Here is a 24,825-nt window from a genome sequence, read left to right on the forward strand (position 1 = left end):
CTTCCTTTTTCAAGGCACATGTCACAACTATAACTTACTAATGACTTGGTTGGTCTTTCCCATCAGACTGTAAACTTTCAAAAGATACAGAGAAGGTGTAGTCTTGTGTAATATTGTGCTCTGCTGTTACTAGATCACAGCAGATTCCCCATTTAATTTCTTGAACGAAAATATGGAACTCATTTAATTCTCTCTTGACGTTTTAATTGTGAGCCTAGCCTTTACTGGCTGAACTATTGCTCCAGTCCACAGAATGCATTTTCTCAATGAAAAGCCTAAATTTTAAATATCAAGCATGGACTTGACTAATACTACTGTTAGCAGACCTTTCTTACAAGGTTAAGAATGACTTACAATCAATGCAATTATAATCAAGCTCAAGTTTCAAAAATTCCCAAGAAAGTCTGGTGGTGGTGAAACACACCTTTAATCCCAGCACCCGGGAGGCAGAGGCAGGTGGATCTTTAAGTTCGAGTTCAGCCTCGTCTACAGAGCAAGTTCTTTAACAACCAGGAATGTTACACAGAGAAACTCTATCTCGAAAAACAAAAACAATCCTGAGAAGTGACATTTTCTTGTAACTTAAAATATTTTATTTTTATAAATATAAAATATAAATATAGTTTATAAAATATAAAGTATTTTAATTATCTAATTTTTGGGAAAAGTTATTTCTTTACTGGTAACATAGAGGTAAATGCCTTTAGTTAACTGCAATATATTCTTCACTGATAAAATCCAATTAAAGTTACATTTGTTCACCTGGCCAGCAAGATAAAATAGAACTGCCATAAAATTCACTCAGCCTAAGGCATAAGGATGCAAAATAACTAACTCTGGAATTAAGCAGTTTTGCTGCTTAACAGTAGTTGGATGGGGTTCCTAGAAATGCCAACCCAGTCCCCCATGACAACCTTTAGGTGGCGCTCTAGCTGCAAGTGCAGAAGAAACAAGAGCCTGTGCAAACAACCTACTTTGTTGTTAAACCTGAAAGCTTTGCCTGCCTTCTTCCTCGGTATCTTTTGTCTTTTCTACCATGTTTTACTATATAATTCCATAATTCTTTCTGACTAGCTGATATTTATCAATGTAGGGCAAGAATAATGACTGTCAGCCAGAGATGACTACAGATAGGCTGTAAAAAGAAAAAATGCCTCTCTTGTACATTTCTTCCAGGTAGATGTCTAATCCTTTCTTTTCTGTCAGGATCCCCACTATTTTCTTGTCTCTGACTCATAGAGCCTCCATTCCCTTAGATGTACTTTTGTTTTAGTTCCTCTTCTGACTCAGCTCAGATGATCCTCCTGCCTCAGCCCTCTGAATAGCTGGGGCTATAGGTGTGTACCACCATGCCCAGCTATTCGCATTTTCAAAGGAGCCTTAGTATAGAAAAAAAAATGTCCAGTTAACTACTGCAGGTGCTCAGATCAACAGGGGTGTTGGGATCTGTCACTCTGCTACAGAAACGGTACAGAAGTATACAAGTTGTGCTCTAAGGGAGGTGTGAGGAAGCTGGCCTAAGCATCCTATTTCTTCCCATCAGAATGCTAACAACAAATCCTGAGAATAGGCTGCTATTTTGAACTCATTTTAAGAGCTCCAAGTGCAGGATGTGGTAGCCCATGCCTACAATCTCAGCACTAGAGCAGGAGGATCACAGCAGTCTTAAACCAGCCTAAGCTAGAGTCCAGGGTAGCGATCACACTATTGCATGTGCTGCTTCCTAAACACCGAGACTCTGCCTCTAAAATCTCCTTACAAAGAACCCACATCTTTTGAAAAGAGAATTAAGGAAGAACTTAGACCACCTCTTAAGAAAAGTTAATGATGCTCGAAATTTGAGACAGAAGTCCATATGCAGACCTTAATTCCAATTTTAACATATCAAAATGAAACATCCGAGGAGGAGCTGTATGTGTGTGGGGTGGTGGTGATGGTCATTGTATGCATGGATAGAAATCATGTGTTGCAACCTATTGTTACAGATAAGAAATTTGAAAATGTGCCCAAGGTCCATCCCACTGAATTCTTTGGTTTGGGTAAAGCAGCAGATAGCCATCATATGTGCATTTCTCCTGGATCTAAAATATCCTTGAAAACAAAAATAATGTTCTTGAAATTCATGCCAAGAGGGGCTGGAGAGATGGCTCAGTGGTTAAGAGCATTGCCTGCTCTTCCAAAGGTCCTGAGTTCAATTCCCAGCAACCACATGGTGGCTCACAACCATCTGTAATGAGGTCTGGTGCCCTCTTCTGGCCTTCAGGCACACACACAGAAAGAATATTGCATACATAATAAATAAATAAATATTAAAAAAAAATTCATGCCAAGATGTCCTTTCCATCTCCTAAAATTTCTTAAACATTGGTTTTAAGAAGTTGTAATAAAATATTGCATTCAGGAAGTAAATTTACAAAGTAAATATTAAGATCTGTAAAACACAGATCATCAAATATAGTTTCACAACAAAGACATTAGAACTACCTTTAGATATTAATTTAAAATCTCACAATACTAGGTTCTTGGAGTTTTTAAACCTCTACAACAGGCTCTGGTTTAAAAAAAAAAAACACTAAAATTTGAGTTGCAAAAAAAACACTACTCTAACCTTAACAAGATAGTTTAGCTGCATATATGAAGTAAGTTTATCATACGTACTTAAAGCTCTAGAATGATCCGGATTCCTTATTCCCTTTGCTCGTAACCTCTGAAGAAGAACTGTTGAGGACAACTGTTTTACAAGATATACTGCCATGGAATAGGTCTGGAAAAAAAAAAGATGTAGAAAACCAATCACATATTTAAGTAAACAGCACATCTATTTAATCCCACAGTGACAGGGAAAGAAAACTAACCCTTATCGCAGCGCCTACTGTGTGTCAAGTACTGTCTTAGGTGTTCTGGTAAATCCTGATTGATACGCAGCTCAGGTGGTTAAAAACCTGTTTTATGTGTGTGTGGATGAGAAAACTGAGGTAGTGAAGTAAAGAAAACTGGCCCAACTTTTAGCAAGCGTCAAGCTGAGAACTTCAACCTAGGGCTGCTGCACTCATTAGCACTGAGTGCTTGAAGTTAACAGATTTAAGATGTTTATATGAAAGAACATTATTAAGACTAAATATAAGCCAAGGCTGTTAAGATGTTGAAGGTATCATAAACTGTATTTAGTAGGTATCACATATTCTAAAATATGTAGCTATTAAATATTAATAATGAGATGGGCTGTAAGTTCACTTATTTAGTGCCTCACTATGCCTGGGGTACCACTAGATCCTAAAGACACTTAGGCAGTGTGCACGTCATGCAGGTGAATCAGTAAAAACTGCACAGAGAAGTGCTGCTTGAAGATGAGTATTGGATACTCAATGCCTACAGGGGCTACTTGAGAAGATGGTACAAAAAACAGGTAGCAAGCCAAGCTGGACAAAAGGTGTGTTATTGGGAAAGAGGAAGAGAAGAGGGCCAAGACTATAAAGGGACAAGAGAGAAAGGTTACAGGATCTTTTTCTGTTTCATGCTGGGATCAAGTAGATCCAGACACTTTAAAAGAAGCGAGAAAACAGAGTTACCATCTTCTTTATAGCAACAGTTTTTAAGGCATTCCTGATATACACTACAGATCTTATTTCAGCTTTGCCTGCAGCCTATCGGAGGAAACAGGTGGTACTGCTCTATCTTGAAAGGCTGATGAAACTGAGGCACAGATTACACAGTATGCTTATGATCGTGTAACTATTTGGATGGGTGGGCAGTACAAACCAAGAGGAAAGGGCAAGGACTACAGAGTCAGTGAGCAAGGGTCATGCAGTTCCACAAATTCTTGCTTCTACATACCAGAATTCACTAGAACCTCTTAGCCTAGCCCTACGAACATTCTAATCTAATCCATCCCGCATTGTTAAGAACTAAAGTAAGGGCCCCATACATGTTAAGAAGGCACTCCACCACTGAGCTATTTTCCCAGACTTAGCTTTATACTTTTAAATATGTATTTGCCTCTTAGCAACAGAAGGGCACATCCTACAGAACCCTCTGCAAGGTTACACTTCCTGTGAAGTCCAGAAATCTATCTGGGATCACATGCTGAATATTTTCTGGGGAAAAAAAAACTGATAGCGAACAGCAAATTTACTTATAAGTACAACTCAGTATTTTAAAGAAAAACAAGTAACTTTACAGTGTGCCTACATTTTAAAGTACACGACTTACTAATCTAATACAGAAGTGGTAAAGCATCTTTTAGGAGGAAACCCAAACCCTGTTTACCATCATTCCTTAATTGCTTAATGCTTCAGGTCAAACAGAAACTGGAGAGATGCTAATCAATAATGAGACTCTGGACTGACAGCTTCAATGTTCAAACTTGGAAATACCCCAGGGCTTTCTATTAGTATTTATGATGAGATCAAGGTAAAAAAAAATCCAGTTCAGTGAAAAGGTATGTGTGCTCTAGTGGAAACATGTAGTCAGAGAAGAAAATAAAAGCTGCAGGAACGCGAGAAATGAAATTCCCCTTGTACCAATGTCACAAGGGGATATTACACAGAAAGATCCTCCAAAACAGTGGCTAAGTAGACAGTATTTCTGCTGGCCCCTCAAGGGCCAACTCTTTATATATATCCTCTCACATTGTTAATTTGTCTGCATTTTCTCCCAAAGTCTGTAAAACTGTAAGTTCATAAGATACTTTCTCCATTAACAAAACATTTGGTCCTTCTGTCCCCTATATAATAGTGTCCAAATGATTCCTCCATCCACACGAAAAGTTTAATAAATGCTAAATAAAGTAAAATGCCACAGAATAGAGCAAGAAGCTACAATACGCTTCTCTCCTTCAGGTACTGTGTGGAGTTTACTTATTTTCTTTGAAAAGACAAATTTCCTCCTTTTCGCTTCCTCTTCCCTGACTGCTCTCTCTTTGTACTAGGGTTTCTCTAGAGCTTCCTGGAAGTTAGACAATCCTTCCACTAGGATAACTCAATCTTGTTTTTACTTTTTTACTTTGAGACAGGTTCTCACTCAGTTACGCAGGCTGGCCTGGAACAGATCAGGCAGGTTTTAATTTTGAGATTCTCTTGCCTTAGCCTCCTGAGTAGGTGGAATTACACCCCTGCACCACCAGGCCAAGCAATAGAATATCAGTAACATAGCCCAACATTCTGCATGGATTATTCAGAACAGCCTCATAAGGTAAATTAGACTAGTGATTTTAAAATAATGTAATTATCATCTGAGATTTACAAAATAATCTCGTTTTACAAAAAAAAAAAAAAAAAAGCCAAAACCAAAAACACACATACAAAAACCTTGTTGTGTGTTTTGTTCTATTGGGGGGGGGGGGACGCTATACACTAAAACCAATGGTAACACATGAATTAGTTGAAAGCAAAAATATAACCCTGATAGGTTTCAAAATTATGCTATAAAATTCAAAATTCATTTCTGCTTGCTTTTGTTAATAGGCAAGGCCTCGTGTATCCCAGGATGGTCTTATACTTGTTATGGAGTCAAAGATGATGTATTTCTGATCCTCCTGCATCTACCTTCTGGCTACTAGAGAACAGACATATGTTACCACCTCCAGTTTATGGAGTGCTTAGGCTAAAAGCATGGACTTTGTGCATGGTAGGCAAGTATTTTACCAACTAAATTACATTCCCAACACCCAAAATCCATTTCTAATAACAAAATTCAGCAGAAGAGGAATATTATAAATATATAATTAATGTAACTAAATTCTAAACTAATAGTGGGTCTGGGCTTGACGGCACATGTTTTTAATCCCAGCACCCAGGAAGCAGAGGCAGGTGGATCTCTGTGAGTTCCAGGCCAGCCTGATCTACATGAGTTCTAGGCCAGCTAGTGAGATCCTGACTAAAAACAAAACAATCAAGCAAGCAACCAACCCCTTCATGGTGGGACTCAGAAGCTATGAGTACTTGAGGACCAGAGGTTGGGGCTTTCTTACAAAAGTTTCTGACTAGTGATGGAGACAGGAAAACTGCTGGGGTCTGCTGTCTTCTGTTAGGTCTGGCTACCTTGCCTCAGAGGTGCATCAAAGAGTGATAGAAAAGGACACTGATGCCATCTCTGGCTTTTATTTATACACACACACACACACACACACACGCACGCACGCACGCATGCACATGTACACACATTCTAATACTAAATATTATGACAGCAGTAATATTCTCCTTAACAAAAGAATAATAAAGATGTTGAGTAGCACCTATGATATGTTTAAAAAGTTCTAGCTAGTAGAAGAAATAAGGCATATGCTATGTATTTGTGTAAATGACAATATCAAGTTATATACCACCTTCCTAGAAATACAAAAAGATCAACTAAAAAAAACCCCAAAAAAACCAATATCTAAATTTAAGTAGGAAATGTTCACAAACAAGAAGTTTTAGAGTAAGTCAACAATAAATAAACCCTATAAAATTTAACAGGAACAAAAGATACACTGGAAATAGCAACTAAACCAACACAGGAATTACAAAGGATACAGGACTTACAAAGACAGATACTAAGCTTAATCAGTTACAGGAGAGCATTGAGGAAAATTTGAGTAAATGGAGAAACACGGTTCCTAGAGTTGATAACAGCGAGTATTACCATTAACTACCTCCACTTCCCAGTTCCCTAACTTCCACCTGTGATTCTACAGAAATCCTTACTCAAGAGTCTGAGGAAGACACCTAGAGGTTGGGTGAGGAAAGGAGGGGAAGGCACATGGTTAAGTAATTCCACAGTTCATGTGGCAAAATAAATGTGAAGAGAAGGTTCACTGTCTCATGCTAATAACTTTCCCAGACACATTAAAATTCTCCCTCTAAGACAAAGAATTCTCAGTCTCACATCCTTCCAGTTCATCTCCTCTCCTGTGACAGGCTTATAATTCAACATCTCTACAGCTTTCCTCCAGCCCATAACAACAGAACACTCCAATCTTCTATCAAAACTATTCCTGCTAAGGTCACTTGTGTTTTCTCAAGTTGAACAGTTATTTTGCGTCCGTAAGTTTATTCGTATGTCTATGTGGAAGCCAAATATTGACATTGGGTGTCGCTTCTTAATCACTCTAGGCTAAGGCTCCCATGAACACTTCTGGAATAGTTGGTTCCGAAGATGTGACTGCTATATGATTTGGGCATCTACCTCAACTACTTAATGATTCTAAGGAGTAACCCTGTTCTAAAAGGAAACATGCAAACTTTCTCCTTAAAAAGAGAAAATGCTGGCCAGGCGGTGGTGGCGCACGCCTTCAATCCCAGCACTTGGGAGGCAGAGGCAGGCGGATCTCTGTGAGTTCGAGACCAGCCTACAGGCTCCAAAACCACAGAGAAACCCTGTCTCAAAAAACCAAAAAAACCNAAAAAAAAAAAAAAAAAAAAAAAAAAAAAAAAAAAAAGAAAGAAAGAAAATGCTTACCTTTGACCTTTCCTACAAAGCCCTGTGTGGTTTGCCCTTCAGTCACAGTGAAACCCTTTCAGCTGCTTGGCAAAGCAGAGGCTCATCCCTGCCATTGGGTTGCTGTGTTTCCTCTGAATGTTTTCTTACTCCCATCCTTCTCCTAGCTCTTCTCTCAAGTCATTGCTTCCATAGGGAAGCCCTTCCCTGAACTCTCTTCTCTTTCAAGTCCTTGACTACCCTAAGATCCCAGTCATTTTTCCTTTATGCACTTAAACACAGACATTTCTTGGTGTGTTTGTGTGGAGCCCCCAGATCGCAGGACCCAGAAAAACAAGGGTGTGTTCTCTCTACACTATGCAGTGACACACAGTCAACAAATCTTAACTCATGGGTATCCTAGAAAATGAAACCTAGGCTAAGAAGCAGTATAGAAAAAGTTCAGAAACAGAATATAAAAAATCATGTAACAATGATGGCTTCAGAGCTACCATTTACTTAGAACTAGGTTAGCTAGTGAAAATGAATTTCTCATACAACATATGAATTCAAGATGGATTAAATAGGGGCTGGAGAGATGGCTCAGTGGTTAAGAGCACTGGCTGTTCTTCCAGAGGACCTGGGTTCAATTCTCAGCACCCACATGACAGCTCACAACTGTCTGAAGATCCAGTTGCAGGGGATCTGACACTTTCATACCAATGCACATAAAATAAAAAAGTTAAAAAAAAAGATGGATTAAATATTTAAAGATAAAACAAGAAGGGACGGAGAGCCCTGATTGCTCTTTGGGCTGACGAGGGAGGTGGACTTGATTGGGGGAGGGGGAGGGAAAGGGGAGGCGGAGGCGGGGAAGAGACAGAAATATTTAATAAATAAATAAAAAAAAAAGATAAAACAAGAAACCTTTATAGTTTAGTAGTCTAGCTTATTAACAGTTTGGCAAGCATGGGTAGACAGAGGATGATGGGAAGAAGAAAAGAGTACAAAGCAAAAGCTGGTTAACAATTGGTGCTATGAAAATGTAAATCGGCATACAAATAACCACACAGATTGAAAAGCTGTATCAAAGGGTACAAGATGTACCAAACGGTAAATTCTCAACACATTAAATCTAGTAAGACAACTAAGAAAAGAACAAAAAAAGAAATGGACATAGATGCAAATTTAAAATGTTAATAGTTATAAACACCAAATATGTTCATTCTCACCAAAAACAAAAGGGGTACTAAATGCTAACATTTACTTAATGGTGAAGAATTTTAAAAAGATAATATTGTTGCAGGCATGCAAATAAACACTAAAAGTCAGAGAACACATTTGTACATCTTTGGGGAAAGCCATCTGTCAATGCACACAAAACTTCTCAAAATTCCTCATATTCTTTGGCTCAAAAATTCTACTTATGAGAATTTACTGTAAGGAGATCATCATGCACGTATGCACCGCTACAGCTGCCAGGACAGTATTCAAAGATCAGTATTCAACATCAGAGAGTAGGCCAAATAGTGGCAGATTCTTACCACCATATGATACAGTCATTTAAAATGCTGCAGAAGAATATGTAACAACACGGAAAGAAGTTTATGTTAAATTATAGAGTGAACAACCAATGGAGACTACACGATCCTGCATCAAGTAGGAATAGGTTAAAAACTCACAGTGAGACAGAAATCCTTGTCTACTCGCTCACAATATAATTCACATATTACAGACAACCACAGTAATAAACCCTTCCTCATGACAGGAAAAGAGTTCCAAACAAAAGCTTACTTACCCTTCCAATTTCTGCCGTCCAAGAAACAACAATGGTATTTGGTACTGTCGTGGACAATCGGACAAGTGAGGTGATATTAATTGGTCTGCTAGGTCGCTTTGGTTCCACACCATTTTTAGTAGGTGGAAGGTAACCCTAAGAAAAAAATATAATTTATTTATACTATTTCCATTTCTTAAAACAAAAAAAACTAAACAAACTACAAAGTACAGGCTAGAAAATACAAACAATTTCATTAAAAAGTAGGGAAGCAAACATTTATGAGTTACCTAGGCAATAATCTCTCTAAACAACCTAATAGTTTCACTTTAGCGAGTCTGAGAAAAAACAGTGATAGAAATTCAAAATCTCTTAAATCAAAATGAGTTCATAATGGCTTAAAAGAGGTATACAAGGAACATTTCTGAGGAAAACAAACACAGCTCCCAGTATTATTCCATCTAAGGCACAGAGGCCCCGACAAATTCTGCTCACTACAGGCATACAGGTTCATAGGAATATAGCTGAGTGAGATTCTGTCTCCCTAAAACCAAGCACAACACCGATGCTACTATGGGCAATGCTATAATTTTCTCCTCATGGCTCATGTCACAACTGCTAACTGCAAGTCTCACCTAGTCACATGAATATATATAAAATGTCTCCATCCTGTGGCAGTGGAGCTAACCACAGGGTCTTTTCAATACTAAGCAAGCACTCTACCACTGAGCATCATCCTTAGTTCCTCAAATGTTTCTTAATGTAAAAGTGCAATTGAAAACATCTAAGATGACTTATGTAACAGTCACATGGGTAATGTAAATCAAAAACCGTTTTTAGAACTTACTGGAAGGCTGCAAGGTTTTGTATTCACTTTCACACAAAGGTTGGGTGGGAAGTGATCTTCTTGTGGACAACTGGTTTCTGACAAACAAAACCTAAACGGCAAAGGTAAAGTTTAATTTCCTTTATAAAAGATAACCTCTTAACATTTTTATTTCATAGCTAACTTGAAAGATGATCAATTTTAAAATAGAAAAAGAATAAGAAACACAGGCAAATAGGCTTAAAACATAGTTGCTCTTTGAACAGTGGTTTGAATTATACAGCCCCGAATATGTACGTGCATAATTTGTGGTGACTTAAACAAACTGGAAGAAAAACCAGTTATCCGAGATGTTGAAAAACATCAAGAATTTAGATAACCCCAAAATGCATAAAATATGTGGATAATAGTGTTCCTTCTAAGTTACCACAAAATACACATAGATCTACTATTCAAATGTTAAAGTCCATCAAATTTATGTTCACAGACCAACCACACCTGGTTTCATTCTCAATCAAAGTGAAACAAACACAAAGGTGAGATATTAAGTCATAACTGTACAAAACAGTAGCCCGCTGTGCTGCTTGAGGGATGTCATAGAGCCTCTTGTTTCTGGGCAATTGGAACAGATCCCGAGTATGTACTAGGGACAGAAGTAAAAAGGAATTAAGAGTAAACAATTATTTCTCAGTGTCTATAAAAGTAAACAGAGTGAGAACAAGAATTCCAATACTGCCTCCTGTTTCTGAGACACTGAGGATCTGCTTCCCGCAGCTCAGGATCAGTCATCTCTTTGAGCAGTCCTTCAATCCCATAAACAATCACAGTAAAAATGGCCATCTCATACGCTTCTTGTTCGTTTTTACCAATACATCAATAACAAAGTATGTGGTAATTAGCTGTATAGGATCAGTCAACTATTTAGTTAGGTTTGGGGGAGACTCCAAAATTACATGTGGTTGGGCATAGTGGCCACATCTTCAATCCTAGCAGTCAGGGAGCAGAAAAAGGAGGATATCTGTGACTTCCAGCTAGCCAGGGCTATGTAGCAACACCCTCTCTTAAAATAACCAAAAAGGTTACATGTGGATATAGGAGAAGAGGTGGGAGTTTGTCTCCCTAATTCCTTGTATCTCACCTAAGTTGCTTAAAGTCAATAGTAAATAGTTCCATCAAGTATCTGGATTAGCAATTACAACTCCCACTTTGCAATAGTGTTAATGATGGCTTTAGAATTATTTAATTATCTTCTGAGGGACAGAGCTTCCTCAGATATTATTAGCAGGTATTAAAAATCAATTTTTCAACTTTTAATTTTTTTGAAATTATATCATGTCCCTCTTCCTTGCCCTCAACCCTCTTTCCTTGTTCTCTTTTAAATTCATAGCCTCTTTCTTTCTTCATCTGTTTTGTGTGCGTGTGTGTGTGTTTCTAAGTATATAAATATAGTACGCTAATCCATAAAATGTTAGCTGTATGTACAGGTCTTCAATCTGATCATGTCATTTTGGATAACCAGCTGGTGTGCTCTTCCCTAGGGAAGACTATTTTTCCTGTTCTCAATATTCCTTAGTTGTTTGTAGTTTCTTTGTCTAAGACTGAGGAGGCATCATGAACTTTCAATTTTTTTTCTTTTAAGGCTCTGTATGTTGAATAAACTTTTAAAAGCTTAAGTCAAAACAATTAAAGCTTCTATATTAAAGACTTTCCCAGAGCTTCAAACTGGTTCATGTGTATTATAAAACAAAGAAGACATATAGCATACAATAGCTCTGATACTGCCTTTGAAACTTTTTTTTTTTTTTTTTTTTTTTTTTGCTTCTCAGTAGAATATACTGAAAACATAATTTCAGGGCCAAAACCCCACTCGTAAGACCAAGTTCTGTCCAATGAGCCAAGGAGCTCCTTCACTACTGGAGAACCAAAGCCACTGAATAATCACAGCATTTGTGCTACATCTGCATAAAGTAGAATACTGTTTCAGAAAGTCACAAAACATTTATTTCTAAATTAAATGCATAATCTTTTGGGAAAACGAAGGCTAGATACACAGTTTGTAACTTCTCATCTGACTGACTGACTTTTACTAAGCTAAATAAATGGTTTTTTATTACTTCCCATTCCCAATATACAGCCATCCTTCACTCCATTTTTACAGCAAACTCACAGCACCTCTGGGCTGTCCAGGAGGAGAGCCCTCCTTGTGAATTCTGTGGAACATTCATTACATGCAGTCATCTGCTCTTCACATCTGCTGTGAGGTCTTAATGTGCCAGCTATGGAATTTGTGTACAGAAATGGTTCACATAAAGGAACCACTTTGCCATGTCAAAGCATACGAGTGCACACTTATACATACATGCATGCATGCATGCATGAATAATACATACATACATACCCACAAACATTCATTTTTAGGAAAACAATCCATAGTTTCCAATAGATTCTCAATTGGTTAAGAAATACCAATTTACATCTGTTTGCTAGAAATGTTCCTAGGAAACAGCTATCAGAGTTCACAGAGATAGGTATAAACCCAGTAGAGATCTTTATTACAGGTTATTTCTTTTGTCATTGGTATCATTTTGTTTTTTATTTTTGAGACAGGTCTTACTATGTATTGGCAATCCTCCTGCCTCTGCCACCTGAGTGCTGGGATGACAGGAGTGTGTCACTGCATCTGACTTACAACAGTAAAACGATGCCACAGCTTATAATTATTCAAGTGCAGTGATAAATTCAAACAAAGACACCATGATACCCTGAGCCTGTAGGAAAAGAATAATCTACATGACAAGTGACTCCTCATTCTATTAGGTAAAAGGTGTCTCAAAATTGAGGCAAAAGAGGGGCCAACAGCAGTTACTGTGAGATGCTTCAGAAGGTGGGAGCAACAAGTCCATATATGAAAACAGATTACATGCTTAATAGTAACCATTATTTTAAAGATTGAAGTGGTAGGATTCAGCCCATGGTGGGTAGTGTCACTCCTAGGCTGATGATCTTAGACAGTATAAGAAAATAGGCTGAAGTCAGGTGTGGTGGCACACACTTTTAATCCCAGCACTAAAGAGGCAGAGGTAGGTGGATCTCTCTGAGTTTGAGGCCAGCCTGGTCTACATAGTTAGTTCCAGGTCAGCAAGGATTATGTAGAGAGACCCTGTCTCAAAAAAACAAAACAAATAAAAGTAACAGCAGCAACAGCAACAACAACAACAACAAAGGGGGTTGAGGAAGCCAAGAGAAGCAAGTCAGTGATCAGTGTTCTTCTAGGGCCTCTGTATCAGCTCCTGCCTCTAGGTTCTTGCCTGGTTTGAGTTTCTGCCTTGGATTCCCTCAATAGACTATGACTCATGATTCATAGGTCATATAAATCCTTTCCTCCCCAAACTGTTTTAGGTCGTGAGGTTTCATAACAGCACCCGTAACTGTAACATAGCTATTATCTAAGAAAGACAATCTTCGGGCTGGAGAGATGGCTCAGCCGTTAAAGGCTAGGCTCACAACCAAAAATATAAGAAAGACAATCTTCCTTCAAAATGTGAACTGTATTTGTTGAATATGAATATGAAATACTTAGCATAATCACTAGATCTTAGTCTCACTAGATCACAATCTTTACTTTTGGTCTTGGTAGCCTAGAAGTCAGACACAACAGATGAGGCAGTGGGACTTCTATTCAGTAGACCTGCACTGGGCAATGGACAGTAAGAAGGAAGAGATAACAAGGATCCAGTGTTGAGCTACTAGTAAATAGACACATAAGCAATGTGTGAAATAAGTGAAGAACAAACAGCCAGAAATGGTAGCTCACATCTGAAATTTCAGCACTTTGGAGACAGAGGCAGGAGGATTGCTGTAAATTCTAGGCCATCTTGAGCTACTATGTGAGACTCTACCTCAAAAACAACAATACCCACTATCCAAAATGGGGGAGGGGGCGGGCAGCAATGAGAGATGGCTGAGCAGATAAAGCCTGTAAATCCAAGTTCGATTCCCAGAACTTACACGCTGGAAAGAGTGAAGTGACTCCCTCAAATTGTTCTCTGATCCCCACACGCAAACACACCCAAACACAGCAAACAAGTAAACAAATCAACAAACAAACAAAAGTAAGAAGAATATGTAGACACAAGAAGTGCAGTATATTGTAGCAACATGTAATTATTTATAAAGACACCGCATTTTGTCTTTGACTTTGTTCAGTCATTTTCACAGTCTGTTCTGGACACGCAATGACATCTTTGCTAGTGCCTTTTAAAACTAAGTCTTAATCTCTGTGAGTTCGAGACCAGCCTGGTCTACAGAGCTAGTTCCAGGACAGGCTCCAAAGCCACAGAGAAACCCTGTCTCGAAAAACCAAAAAAACAAAACAAAACAAAAAAAAAAACCCAAGTCTTAGATTAAGGCTGGTCCTGTTCCTTTAGGGTATAAAAGCTCCTAAATCTTGTCAATCACTTGGTTTTCTCAGCAAGTCTGACCTCACTACTAGAGATTAGGTGAGAAGTGTTTACATGGCTCCATGAAGCTGGGCGGTGTGTAGACTGCTGACCTCTTTTCTGTCTTTAATCTGTATGTGACTGTTGTTACTAGGTTGTTTACAGGAAAAACAGCCCACTGAAGAAATCAAATGCTTTGTTCTCTTCTATTTCTTATTGCAATGAGATATGGAGACTCGCCAAGTAAGAAAAGCAAGCAAAATGGGTTTATATAAGGAAGAAAAGGGGGCTGGAGAGCTGGCTCAGTGGTTAAAAACACTGGCTTTTCTTTCAGAGGACTTAGGTTCAATTCCCAGCACCACATGGCAGCTTACAACTATCTTTAACTCCAGTTCCAGGGTATCCTACACCCTCACAAAGACATACATGCATACAAAACACCAATGCACATGAAATAAAAATAAAGTAAAAAAAACTAATTAAAAAGAAAAAAAGATGTCTTAAATGCTCTAGAGGGAGCAGAAGGGCACAGAAACAAAGCATGAGAAGGGCTGCAAGCCTGTGTTGGCATGCTTCTGTGCATTCCTGAGAACTTCCACAAAATGACAGGAGAAATAGGATGAAGCAGATTAGAATATCTAGTGAATGTTCATGATATTCTGCCGACTGATGTGCTGTCACCTCTTCAGTAGAGAAAGCACATGAACTCACAGAGATCCTGCTGAGCCTTCATCCTAAGTAAGTGCTGGGATTAAAGGCCCATGTCACAACTACCCAAAAGTTGATGCTTCTTAAGTGCCTTTAAAGATGTCATCAGCTGCAGCTTCCCAACCACCCAAAGACCACCACCATGGAAAAGATCCCACATGGGCAGCAGAGCCTCCCACAATGCTTTTTCTTCCTAGGTATCTTGTTGAAAATTGAGGAGACTTTAAAAAAAATGAATTTCTAGCCGAGCCGTGGTGACGCACACCTTTAATCCCAGCACTCGGGAGGCAGAGGCAGGCGGATCTCTGTGAGTTTGAGGCCAGCCTGGTCTACAAGAGCTAGTTCCAGGACAGGAACCAAAAAGCTACGGAGAAACCCTGTCTTGAAAATAAAAAAAAAATAATTTCTAAAGAACATATTTTAAAATTTGAATATATATTATAGTCAACACTGTACCTTAATTGGACCTGTACTGTGAAGTCACATTTGGTCCCAGAAATATCCCTAAAATAGAATGAGAACAGAAATTATTTTAAAATAAATACATGAAGACATGTTACTACTCCATTCCTAAATACCAGAAATGTCAACAGTGCTTATTCGTGTGTGTGTGTGTGTGTGTGTGTGTGTGTGTGTGTGTGTGTGTGTGTGTGAGAGAGAGAGAGAGAGAAAGAGAGAGGGGGGGGGAAGAGGGGAAGAGGGGAAGAAGGGAAGAGGAGGAGGGAAGAAAGGAGGGAGGGAGAGAAGGCGGGAAGAAAGGAGGAAGGAAGTGAAGGAGGAGGGAAGGAGTGAAGGAGAGAGGGAGGGAAGGAAGGAGAGAGGGGGGAGGGAGGGAGAGGGAGAGAGGGAAGAAGGAGGGAGGGAGGAAAATAAGCTGGAGGCCAAAATCCATTTACTATGTTGGTCCTGGGCTTACACCAAACTGCAGGTCAGGTGGAAGGTGACTTACATGGAGCTGCTGATCTGCTGCACCTGTTGTGGAGTCAAGGCAAATGCAAAACAGGTTTCCCGAAAGCGCTGGCTGTTGTCTGATGCTGAAGAAGAAAAAGAGTTACATTTTAATAAGCTTGAAGTTCATCAGAACAGAAAACAATAGCCAGAACCACATCCTTAATTAACTGGAGTACATCCTAGAGACCAGACAATGAAAGCACTGAGAATTAACAAATATGCTAGATATAATATATCAGAAAGATACAGAGAGGCCTAATTCCAGATAGCAAATTAGAATTCAAATTCAGAGAGTACACAGCAAACGCTAACTAAAAGTTGTCTAATTATATGCACATTTTTATAACAGCACACTGATACTAATTTCATTTAAAATGCAATTTTATAAAATTTAAATATACATAGTTTCTGAAGTAAGAAACAAATATATCTGCTTTGAGATCTGCACAGGTAAAATTGCATTTAGTTTTTGAAGTAAATGAAAACTTGTCTCCTGTTAATACTAGACTTGTTTGTTTTGAGATAGGGTCTTGCCACAATGCTATGTAGTCAAGATCAGCATCAAACATAACCCCTCCTGTGCCCAGAACCTGAATGCTGTGATTATAGGTGTGCACCACCACACCTAGACACATGGTTTGTATAATGTTATATACAGTTTCTCTTATTCTTGGATGAGTTTACTTCTCAAAGAAAGAACAAGGTATGAGAGAAATACAAGAACGAAGAACAAAAAGGATAGGGGTGGGGCAGGCAGCAAGCAGTCAGGTAAGCACTTGTCACTGTAGAACAAGGATTCCCTAACTATGCTGAGATCAACAACAGATCCACTGGCTTTCCAAGAGACATTCAGGCACAACAGAAGCGAATATACATAGTGTCTGGTGTCAAGCACTGAATGACTATTTGTTGAGTAAACAAATAAACTGTAAACATTAAGAAATATCAGGCCTGGGGGTATGGTTCCATTAAGAGGTTTCTGGCTAGCAAACTCCAGTACCACATAGACTGGGTGTGGTGGTACACACCTGTAATCTCAGTACTCAAGAGGATGGAGGTTCAGAAAGCCAAGGTTATTCTCAACTACACTGAGTTTTAAGGTCATCCTGGGCTATATGAGATCCTGTCTTTCAGGAGAAAAATTTAAACTGCACTTTTGCAAGGTAATTTTCTACAACTGAAGAATCACTAAGAGTTATTACCATGGAATTCTTGGCTGTGGGCTATTTAAGACTGCAGAGAAACTAATTGTTGGCTAATTTCAATCTCTTGCTTAGCCAGGTTTGTTCTCTTACAAGCAGCACTTACACCACCTCAAATGCAGCATTCTCCATCAAAGAATCCGCACAACCACCACGCTAAGAAAAAGCGATGGAAAACAGCACGGATCTAAAATTACATCTCAGTGCAGGGGCAGTGTCTTTTAAAGGCCAGATTTGCATTTCTACTTTATGTGTGGGGAGAGGCTTTTTCTTAAAGAATTATCACCAAGGAATGGTTGCTAACCAGAAAAAGGTTCTGCAATTCTAAGTGACAGTTTGGCAATGACCAATAACTAAGGAGCAGTGTGCAGGAAAGCAAATATTGCCCTCTGTCAGCAACCCAAGATACTAGCTTTCTTTCTTAGAGGATCCTGCATGGAGATTTTTTTTTGCCCAGCAGGCCTGGCCTAATTTAAATCTTTGGCTCCGCTCTAAAACAGTGCTAAAAAAATCTTCCAAGAACAAAAATTCATATTATTCACTAGGCAAAAATTTAGATTCATTTTCAAAAATATGACTATTGTGAAGTTTCAGATGTGTACAGATTTATATAAGATAATTGCTAAAACAACATGGTTGCTTCTTCCATCCTACAATGATTTAAAATCCGCAATGCAATGGATTCTACCCATGGGTGCCATAAAGCACTGCTGACCTGATCTCATTATTTAGAACAGCCATTTTTCAAGTATCAGAAAACACGGACACCTTCTCCCTTCCCATCAGCCATTTCTCTTGACATATCCTAAGCTGTGACACTTGATTAAAAGGTCATAATAACTGAACACTCTTTTATAGCATTTATTATTTGTTCAAAAAAATTTGCAGACCCTCTGCACTGACTGGCGCAACTGGGTGGGAGGGTCAGACTGCCCTGTACAAATGAAGTGAAGCAGCCTTCTAAGTTTCATCACCTTTCTTGCCCTCTTGCCTTGATTCCAGAGAGCAGAACATGAAGCAAAACCACAGCCAGGAACACACAGAGAAGCAAACCTCAGTTGTCAGCCACTGACATCTGTCACTCTATGATACTACAGGTGGGCCATGACCAAAACACTACAATTACTACAGTTACTATCACTGTTTATTATTTGGGACAATCTCTGAACATCTCTTGAGTTTACAGGTTAGTGTTTGGGAATGAGGAAGGTGCTTATTTTCTGTCAATCAAATCAGAGCTGTACAATTTCACAGTTAAAAAAAGTATGACCATGGACTGCAGAGATGGTCAGTGTGTACAGTGCTTGGAGGACTTGGATTGGATTCCCAGAACAAAATGCCAGACATGTTAATATGCTGGTGGCACACATTTGCAAACCCAAGGTTGAGACAGACATTAATGATCCCTGGGGTTTGATGACCAGCCTGCTCAGGTGAACAAGGAAGCTTCAGACTCAGTAGAAGACTCTGTCTCAAAAAACAAGGTAGAGGGGCAACTCTCTCTCCCTGGCCTCCCAACCCCAACAGTTTCATGAATAATAATACAAGAGGATTAAGTAGTTGTTCTAATATAACAGCCCACAACAGTTTATTCATCTAGTAATTGCCCTTTCTTCTGGTCAGCAAAGGAGTTGTTGCTAATTTAATGTGTAGTCTTCAGTAACTACTTAGTAGTTTAATTCACATTTAATTTTTTATTTGTTTTTGTTAAACTTTTTATTTTGTATAATCTTATTCTGTGCTTATTTATATGATTTCATATGCGAAAATATTAAAGTAAGTCCTTGGAAATTTGCTACAAATATTTCTTAGAGTCTGGTAATGTCTCCCACATCCCCACTCCACTTTGGCTCCATTTTTAGATGGTATAAAAGTTAAATCTTGGGGTTGTAGAGATGGCTCAGTGGTTAAGAGCACTGGCTGCTCTTCTAGAGGACCCAGGTTCAATTCCCAGCACCCATATGGCAGTTTACAACTATTAGTAATTCCAGGGGATCAGACATCTGTACATAAAACCAAGCTATATTATTTTTTAAAAAAAAAGTCAAATCTGGGTCAGAGAGAAGGCTCAGCAGTTGTTAAGTGCTTGCTGAGCAAGTCAATGACATCGCTGGATCTCTAGAACCTATGCAAAAGTAAGATGTGGTGGTGCATGTCTGTAGTCCCAGCATTCCTGTGCTAAGATGGAAAGTGGAGCCAGGAGAATCTTTTAGAAGTTCAAAGGTCAGTGAGCCTGGAAAACACATGCAGAGGAAAACAGGAGAGACCCTGCCTCAAACAAAGCAGCAGGTGTGAACTAACATCAGAGACTGTCTACTGACATCTACGAATGATACAACACACATGTGCCTTCATACATGAACATATATACACATATATCATAAACATACAAAAATAAATTAATGAACAAATATTTGAATTTTTATGTAGCTTACTCTATTAAGTATCGTCTTTGTAAATTCTTATACTAAGATTAGTACACAAATACTTTTGTTGTTTCTATATCATTATTTTACATATATGAAACTTACTTTAGTAAAGTTAAAGTTCTATTACTTCAAACTGCTTATAGTTATTTGTTAAATAATTCAGACTTTCAAGCTAGACATGGTGATACATGCCTTCAATCCCAGCATTTGGGAGGCAGAAGCAGGCAGGTATCTTTGAATTCAGTTTCTGCCTGGTCTACAACAAAGTTCCAGAACAGCTAGGGCAATGTAAGGAGAAAATGCCTCAAAAAAACAAAAGAAAAGAAAAGTGTGATTTCTTCTAAGTCTATATGTTTGTTTGATCCTATATTAGATCCTTACATCCAAGCTACTTTTTTTTTTTTTTTTAAAGAGATTTTTTCCACTGACCACTTTTGGGGAGGGTCTTAAGATTTACTCTGCATCCAAACTTGTGATCCTCCTGACAACCTTCTCAGTGCTGAGGTTTCAGGCAGTAATGTCCATGCCCAGCTTCCACTGTTCTTTTACCTTAGTACTCAAATACTACTTTTAATTTCTATAGCTGATTATGATTTAGCATCTCGTCATTAGGTTTCTGCATATCCATCCCCCCACTCACTCACTCACTCAAGGCTCAAATACAGGCATCTAGATGAATTTCCAACTATTAGGATATTTTGGGTTGTGGTGTGTATATCCATGTAGAAGACAGAAGACAGTTGGATATCTTCCTCCGTTTGCTCTCCACCTCTATTCTTTTGGGACAGGGTCTCTCACAGAACCTAAAGTTCACCAATACAGCTAGGCTAGTTGGCCAGAGAGAAATCCTGGGATCCATGCCCCGCTGCTGTGTTACAGGTAGGTACAGCCACTCCTGGCTTATTTCTGTAAACACCGGGGATCCAAACTCAAGGTCTCAAGCTTGCAAAGCAAGTGCTCTTACGCACTGAGCCACCTGCTGGATCCTACTATTATCATAAAGAGACTCCAACAGTGAAGACTAGGCTGGCCTTGAACTTACAAGATCCTTACAAGTGCTGGGATTAAAGAGGGTGTCACCATACCTGGCTACTACTATGACTTTTAAAGCCTAATTATATTTCAAGTAGAACTACTATAAACTTACAACTTACTTTAAGAGTATTCTATATTCACCTCCTTAATCTTTTTGTCCTGAAATATTATACTTGTTATCCACTGATTTATAGTCTCAAGGCTTTATATCCACCATAGAGCTGTACAATTCACAAATACCCTTTTTATACAGAATATCTACTTATATGAGACATCTGAATAAGCATACGTATAAAAGAATATAAGGAAAATAATGAAGGTAATCACTATATATTGCTATGGGAGTGAGCCTCAAAATATATCATTAGAGGCTAAGAGACGGCACTGTAGTTGAGAGCACGTTGTTCTTGCAGAGAACGAGTGTTCAGTGTGCACACAGTGGCTCACAACCATTCATAACCCCAGTTCCAGGGTAGCTAATGTCCTCTTCTGACTTCTAAGAGCACCAGGCACAAATATGGTGCACATACATGCAGATAGAACACTCACACACATAAGAAGTTTAAATATCATTCAAGTATATATGAGAAACCAAGACATGAGGTAAAGAAAAATGCAACCCACTGCCTTTGGTGTAAGAGAAGAAATAAGAAAATACAAAGGGTGCTGAGAGTGGTGGCACGTGCCTTTGGTACCAACACTCAGGAGACAAAGGCAGAAGGGTTTGGTGGAGCTATGTGCCAGCCAGGGTTGCCCAGTGAAATCCTGCCTCACATAAAGAAAAGGCAGTATATAAAGGGCTGAATATGGCAATGCACACCTGTAATGCCAGCACTTAGAGGCAGAGGTATGAGAATTCTCCAAGTTTAAGGTCAGCCTGGTTTACATACCAAGTTCTAGGCCAGTTGGAGATACAAGATGAGATGCTGTTTCAAACAAAACGAAACAAGCAAAACCTCCACAAAACTGTGTGTGTGTGTGTATACCCATGTATATACATACACAGACACATAAATACTGGCTTTTTTAAAAGAAAAATAAGAAAGATAAGCTTTAAATTAATTAAAAATGATCATTTAGGGCCAGTAAGATGGCTTAGTGGGTAAAGGTGTTTGTTTTTCTTGGTTTTTCGAGAGGATTTCTCTGTAGCTTTGGAGACTGTCCTGGAACTAGCTCTTGTAGACCAGGCTGGCCTCTAACTCACAGAGATCCACCTCCCGAGTGCTGGGATTAAAGGTGTGCGCCACCACTGCCTGGCTGGTAAAAGTATTGTTAATCAAGCCTAGTGACCTGAGTTCAAACCCTTGAACCCATATAAGAGTAGAATGATATTGGCATAAAAACAGAGAAGTTGACCAATGGAATCGAATAGAAGACCCTGACTTTAACCCACAAACCTATGAGCACCTGATTTTCGATAAAAGAGCTAAAAGTATACAATGGAAAAAAGAGAGCATCTTCAACAAATTGTGCTGGCAAAACTGGATGTCAACCTGTAGAAGAATGAAAATAGACCCAAATCTATCACCATGCATAAAACTCAAGTCCAAGTGGATTAAAGACCTCAATATCAGTCCGAACACACTGAACCTGATAGAAGAGAAAGTGGGAAGTACTCTACAACACGTGGGCACAGGAGACCACTTCCTACGTATAACCCCAGCAGCACAGACAGTAACGGCCTCATTGAATAAATGGGACCTCCTGAGACTGAGAAGCTTCTGTAAAGCAAAGGACACTGTCGCTAAGACAGAAAGGCAACCCACTGACTGGGAGAAGATCTTCACCAACCCCGCAACTGACAAAGGTCTGATCTCCAAAATATATAAAGAACTCAAGAAACTAGACCGTAAAAGGCTAATCAACCCAATTATAAAATGGGGCACTGAGCTGAACAGAGATCTCTCAACAGAAGAAGTTCAAATGGCCAAAAGACACCTAAGGTCATGCTCAACTTCCTTAGCAATCAGGGAAATGCAAATCAAGACAACTTTAAGATACCACCTTACACCTGTCAGAATGGCTAAAATCAAAAACACCAATGATAGCCCTTGCTGGAGAGGTTGAGGGGTACACTCATCCATTGCTGGTGGGAATACAAACTTGTGCAACCACTCTGGAAAGCAGTGTGGAGGTTTCTCAGGAAACTCGGGCTCAACCTACCCATGGACCCAGCAATACCACTCTTGGGAATATACCCAAGAGAGGCCTTATCATGCAACAAAAGTATATGCTCTACTATGTTCATAGCAGCATTGTTTGTAATAGCCAGAACCTGGAAACAACCTAGATGCCCTTCAATTGAAGAATGGATGAAGAAAGTATGGAATATATACATATTAGAGTACTACTCAGCAGTAAAAAACAAGGACTTCTTGAAGTTTGCAGGCAAATGGATGGAAATAGAAAACACTATCCTGAGTGAGGTAAGCCAGACCCAAAAAGAGGAACATGGGATATACTCACTCATATTTGGTTTCTAACCATAAATAAAGAACATTGAGCCTATAATTCGGGTTCTTAGAGAAGCTAAATAAGAAGGAGAACCCAAAGAAAAACATATAGGCATCCTCCTGAACATTAACCTTCATCAGGCGATGAAAGGAGACAGAGACAGAGACCCACATTGGAGCACCGGACTGAAATCTCAAGGTCCAAATCAGGAGCAGAAGGAGAGAGAGCACGAGCAAGGAACTCAGGACGGCGGCGAGGGGTGCACCCACACACTGAGACAATGGGGAGGTTCTATCGGGAACTCACCAAGGCCAGCTGGCCTGGGTCTGAAAAAGCCTGGGTTAAAACCGGTCTCGCTGAACATAGCGGACAATGAGGACTACTGAGACCTCAAGAACAATAGCAATGGGTTTTTGATCCTACTGCACCTATTGGTTTCGTGGGAGCCTAGGCAGTTTGGATGCTCACCTTACTAGACCTGGATGGAGGTGGGTGGTCCTTGGACTTCCCACAGGTCAGGGAACCCTGATTGCTCTTTAGGCTAACAAGGGAGGGGGACTTGATTGGGGGAGGGGGAGGGAAAGGGGAGGCAGCGGTGGGGAAGAGACAGAAATTTATTTATAATAAATAAATAAATAAATTAATAAAAAAAAAGAGTAGAATGAAATTACCAAATCCACAAAGTAGTTTCCTAATCTCCATACCCACATTATGGCACAAAAACCCAATTACAAGTAATTATATTTTTTAAATTAAAAAATGTAAAGGTTACCTATGAGATGAGGAGGATATGGAATAAGGAGAAAAGAGACTCTGAAGTGAATTTTTCATTTCCAGCATCCACATGGAAGCTGACAGCAGTCTCTTAACTCCACTTCCAGAGGATCCAATGATCTCTTTTGGTCTTTGGGAGAACTGTAAATATGTGGTACACAGATATAACAAGCAGGCAAAAAGAAAAAAAATACCCATTCACGTAAAATAAAAATGAATGACTCATAAAAAGAAATTGGGGGCTGGAAAGATTGCCCAGAGGTTAGTAAGCACTGGCTGCCTTCCAGAGGGTTTGAGTTCAATTCCTAGTACTCACAAGGTGATTCACATCCCCAGTTCCAGGGGATGTGATACTTTTCTGGCTTCCATGGATACCAGGCATGTGTGTTAAGTATACAGATATAAATACACACTAAACATCCAGATACATAGAATAAAAATAAATAAATCTGTTTTTCAGAAAAGAACTGTACTGTTAGACAACTTAGCTGTCATGCAAAAGTACATAAAATATACTTACAATCTAGAGACTTATGACACTAGGAGATGTAATGTGGCCAGACCATCATTGTATTATTTATCCCTGACCAAAACATCTTTATTCAACACATAACTAGATAAACTTTTACTTAACAAAATTTGGCTGAAGTCTGCTTATATCTTTACTAATTATTTTTGGTAAAACACATGGCTATCGTACAAATACCAGTCAACATTGTTTTCTTCAATTAAGCACAGTGCTGGTTAAATTGTATCTAATTTACTTTATTAATCAACTCACTGAAGACATAAATTATTCAAAATTCATTTTATAAATACTGTTTTCATAAATATT

General features: G+C 39.0%; 1 protein-coding gene across 2 annotated transcripts in view; it reads right to left on the minus strand.

Moving 5' to 3' along the window:
* Window positions 1-24,825, minus strand: part of Pias1 (protein inhibitor of activated STAT 1) — a 110,342-nt gene that overhangs the window by 33,838 nt on the left and 51,679 nt on the right. For both annotated transcript variants that reach the window (XM_050151748.1, XM_050151749.1), the window contains exons 3-7: window positions 16,095-16,179; window positions 15,602-15,649; window positions 10,020-10,110; window positions 9,194-9,328; window positions 2,659-2,764 (exon numbers count right to left, since the gene is read on the minus strand). In XM_050151748.1, the coding sequence (XP_050007705.1) occupies window positions 2,659-2,764; window positions 9,194-9,328; window positions 10,020-10,110; window positions 15,602-15,649; window positions 16,095-16,179 (465 nt within the window). The remainder of the gene's footprint in view (window positions 1-2,658; window positions 2,765-9,193; window positions 9,329-10,019; window positions 10,111-15,601; window positions 15,650-16,094; window positions 16,180-24,825) is intronic.

The sequence above is a fragment of the Alexandromys fortis genome, unplaced genomic scaffold (genome assembly GCF_014885135.2).
Source record: "Alexandromys fortis isolate MF-2015 unplaced genomic scaffold, M_Fortis_MF-2015_v1.1 scaffold_70, whole genome shotgun sequence".
NCBI lineage: Eukaryota > Metazoa > Chordata > Mammalia > Rodentia > Cricetidae > Alexandromys > Alexandromys fortis.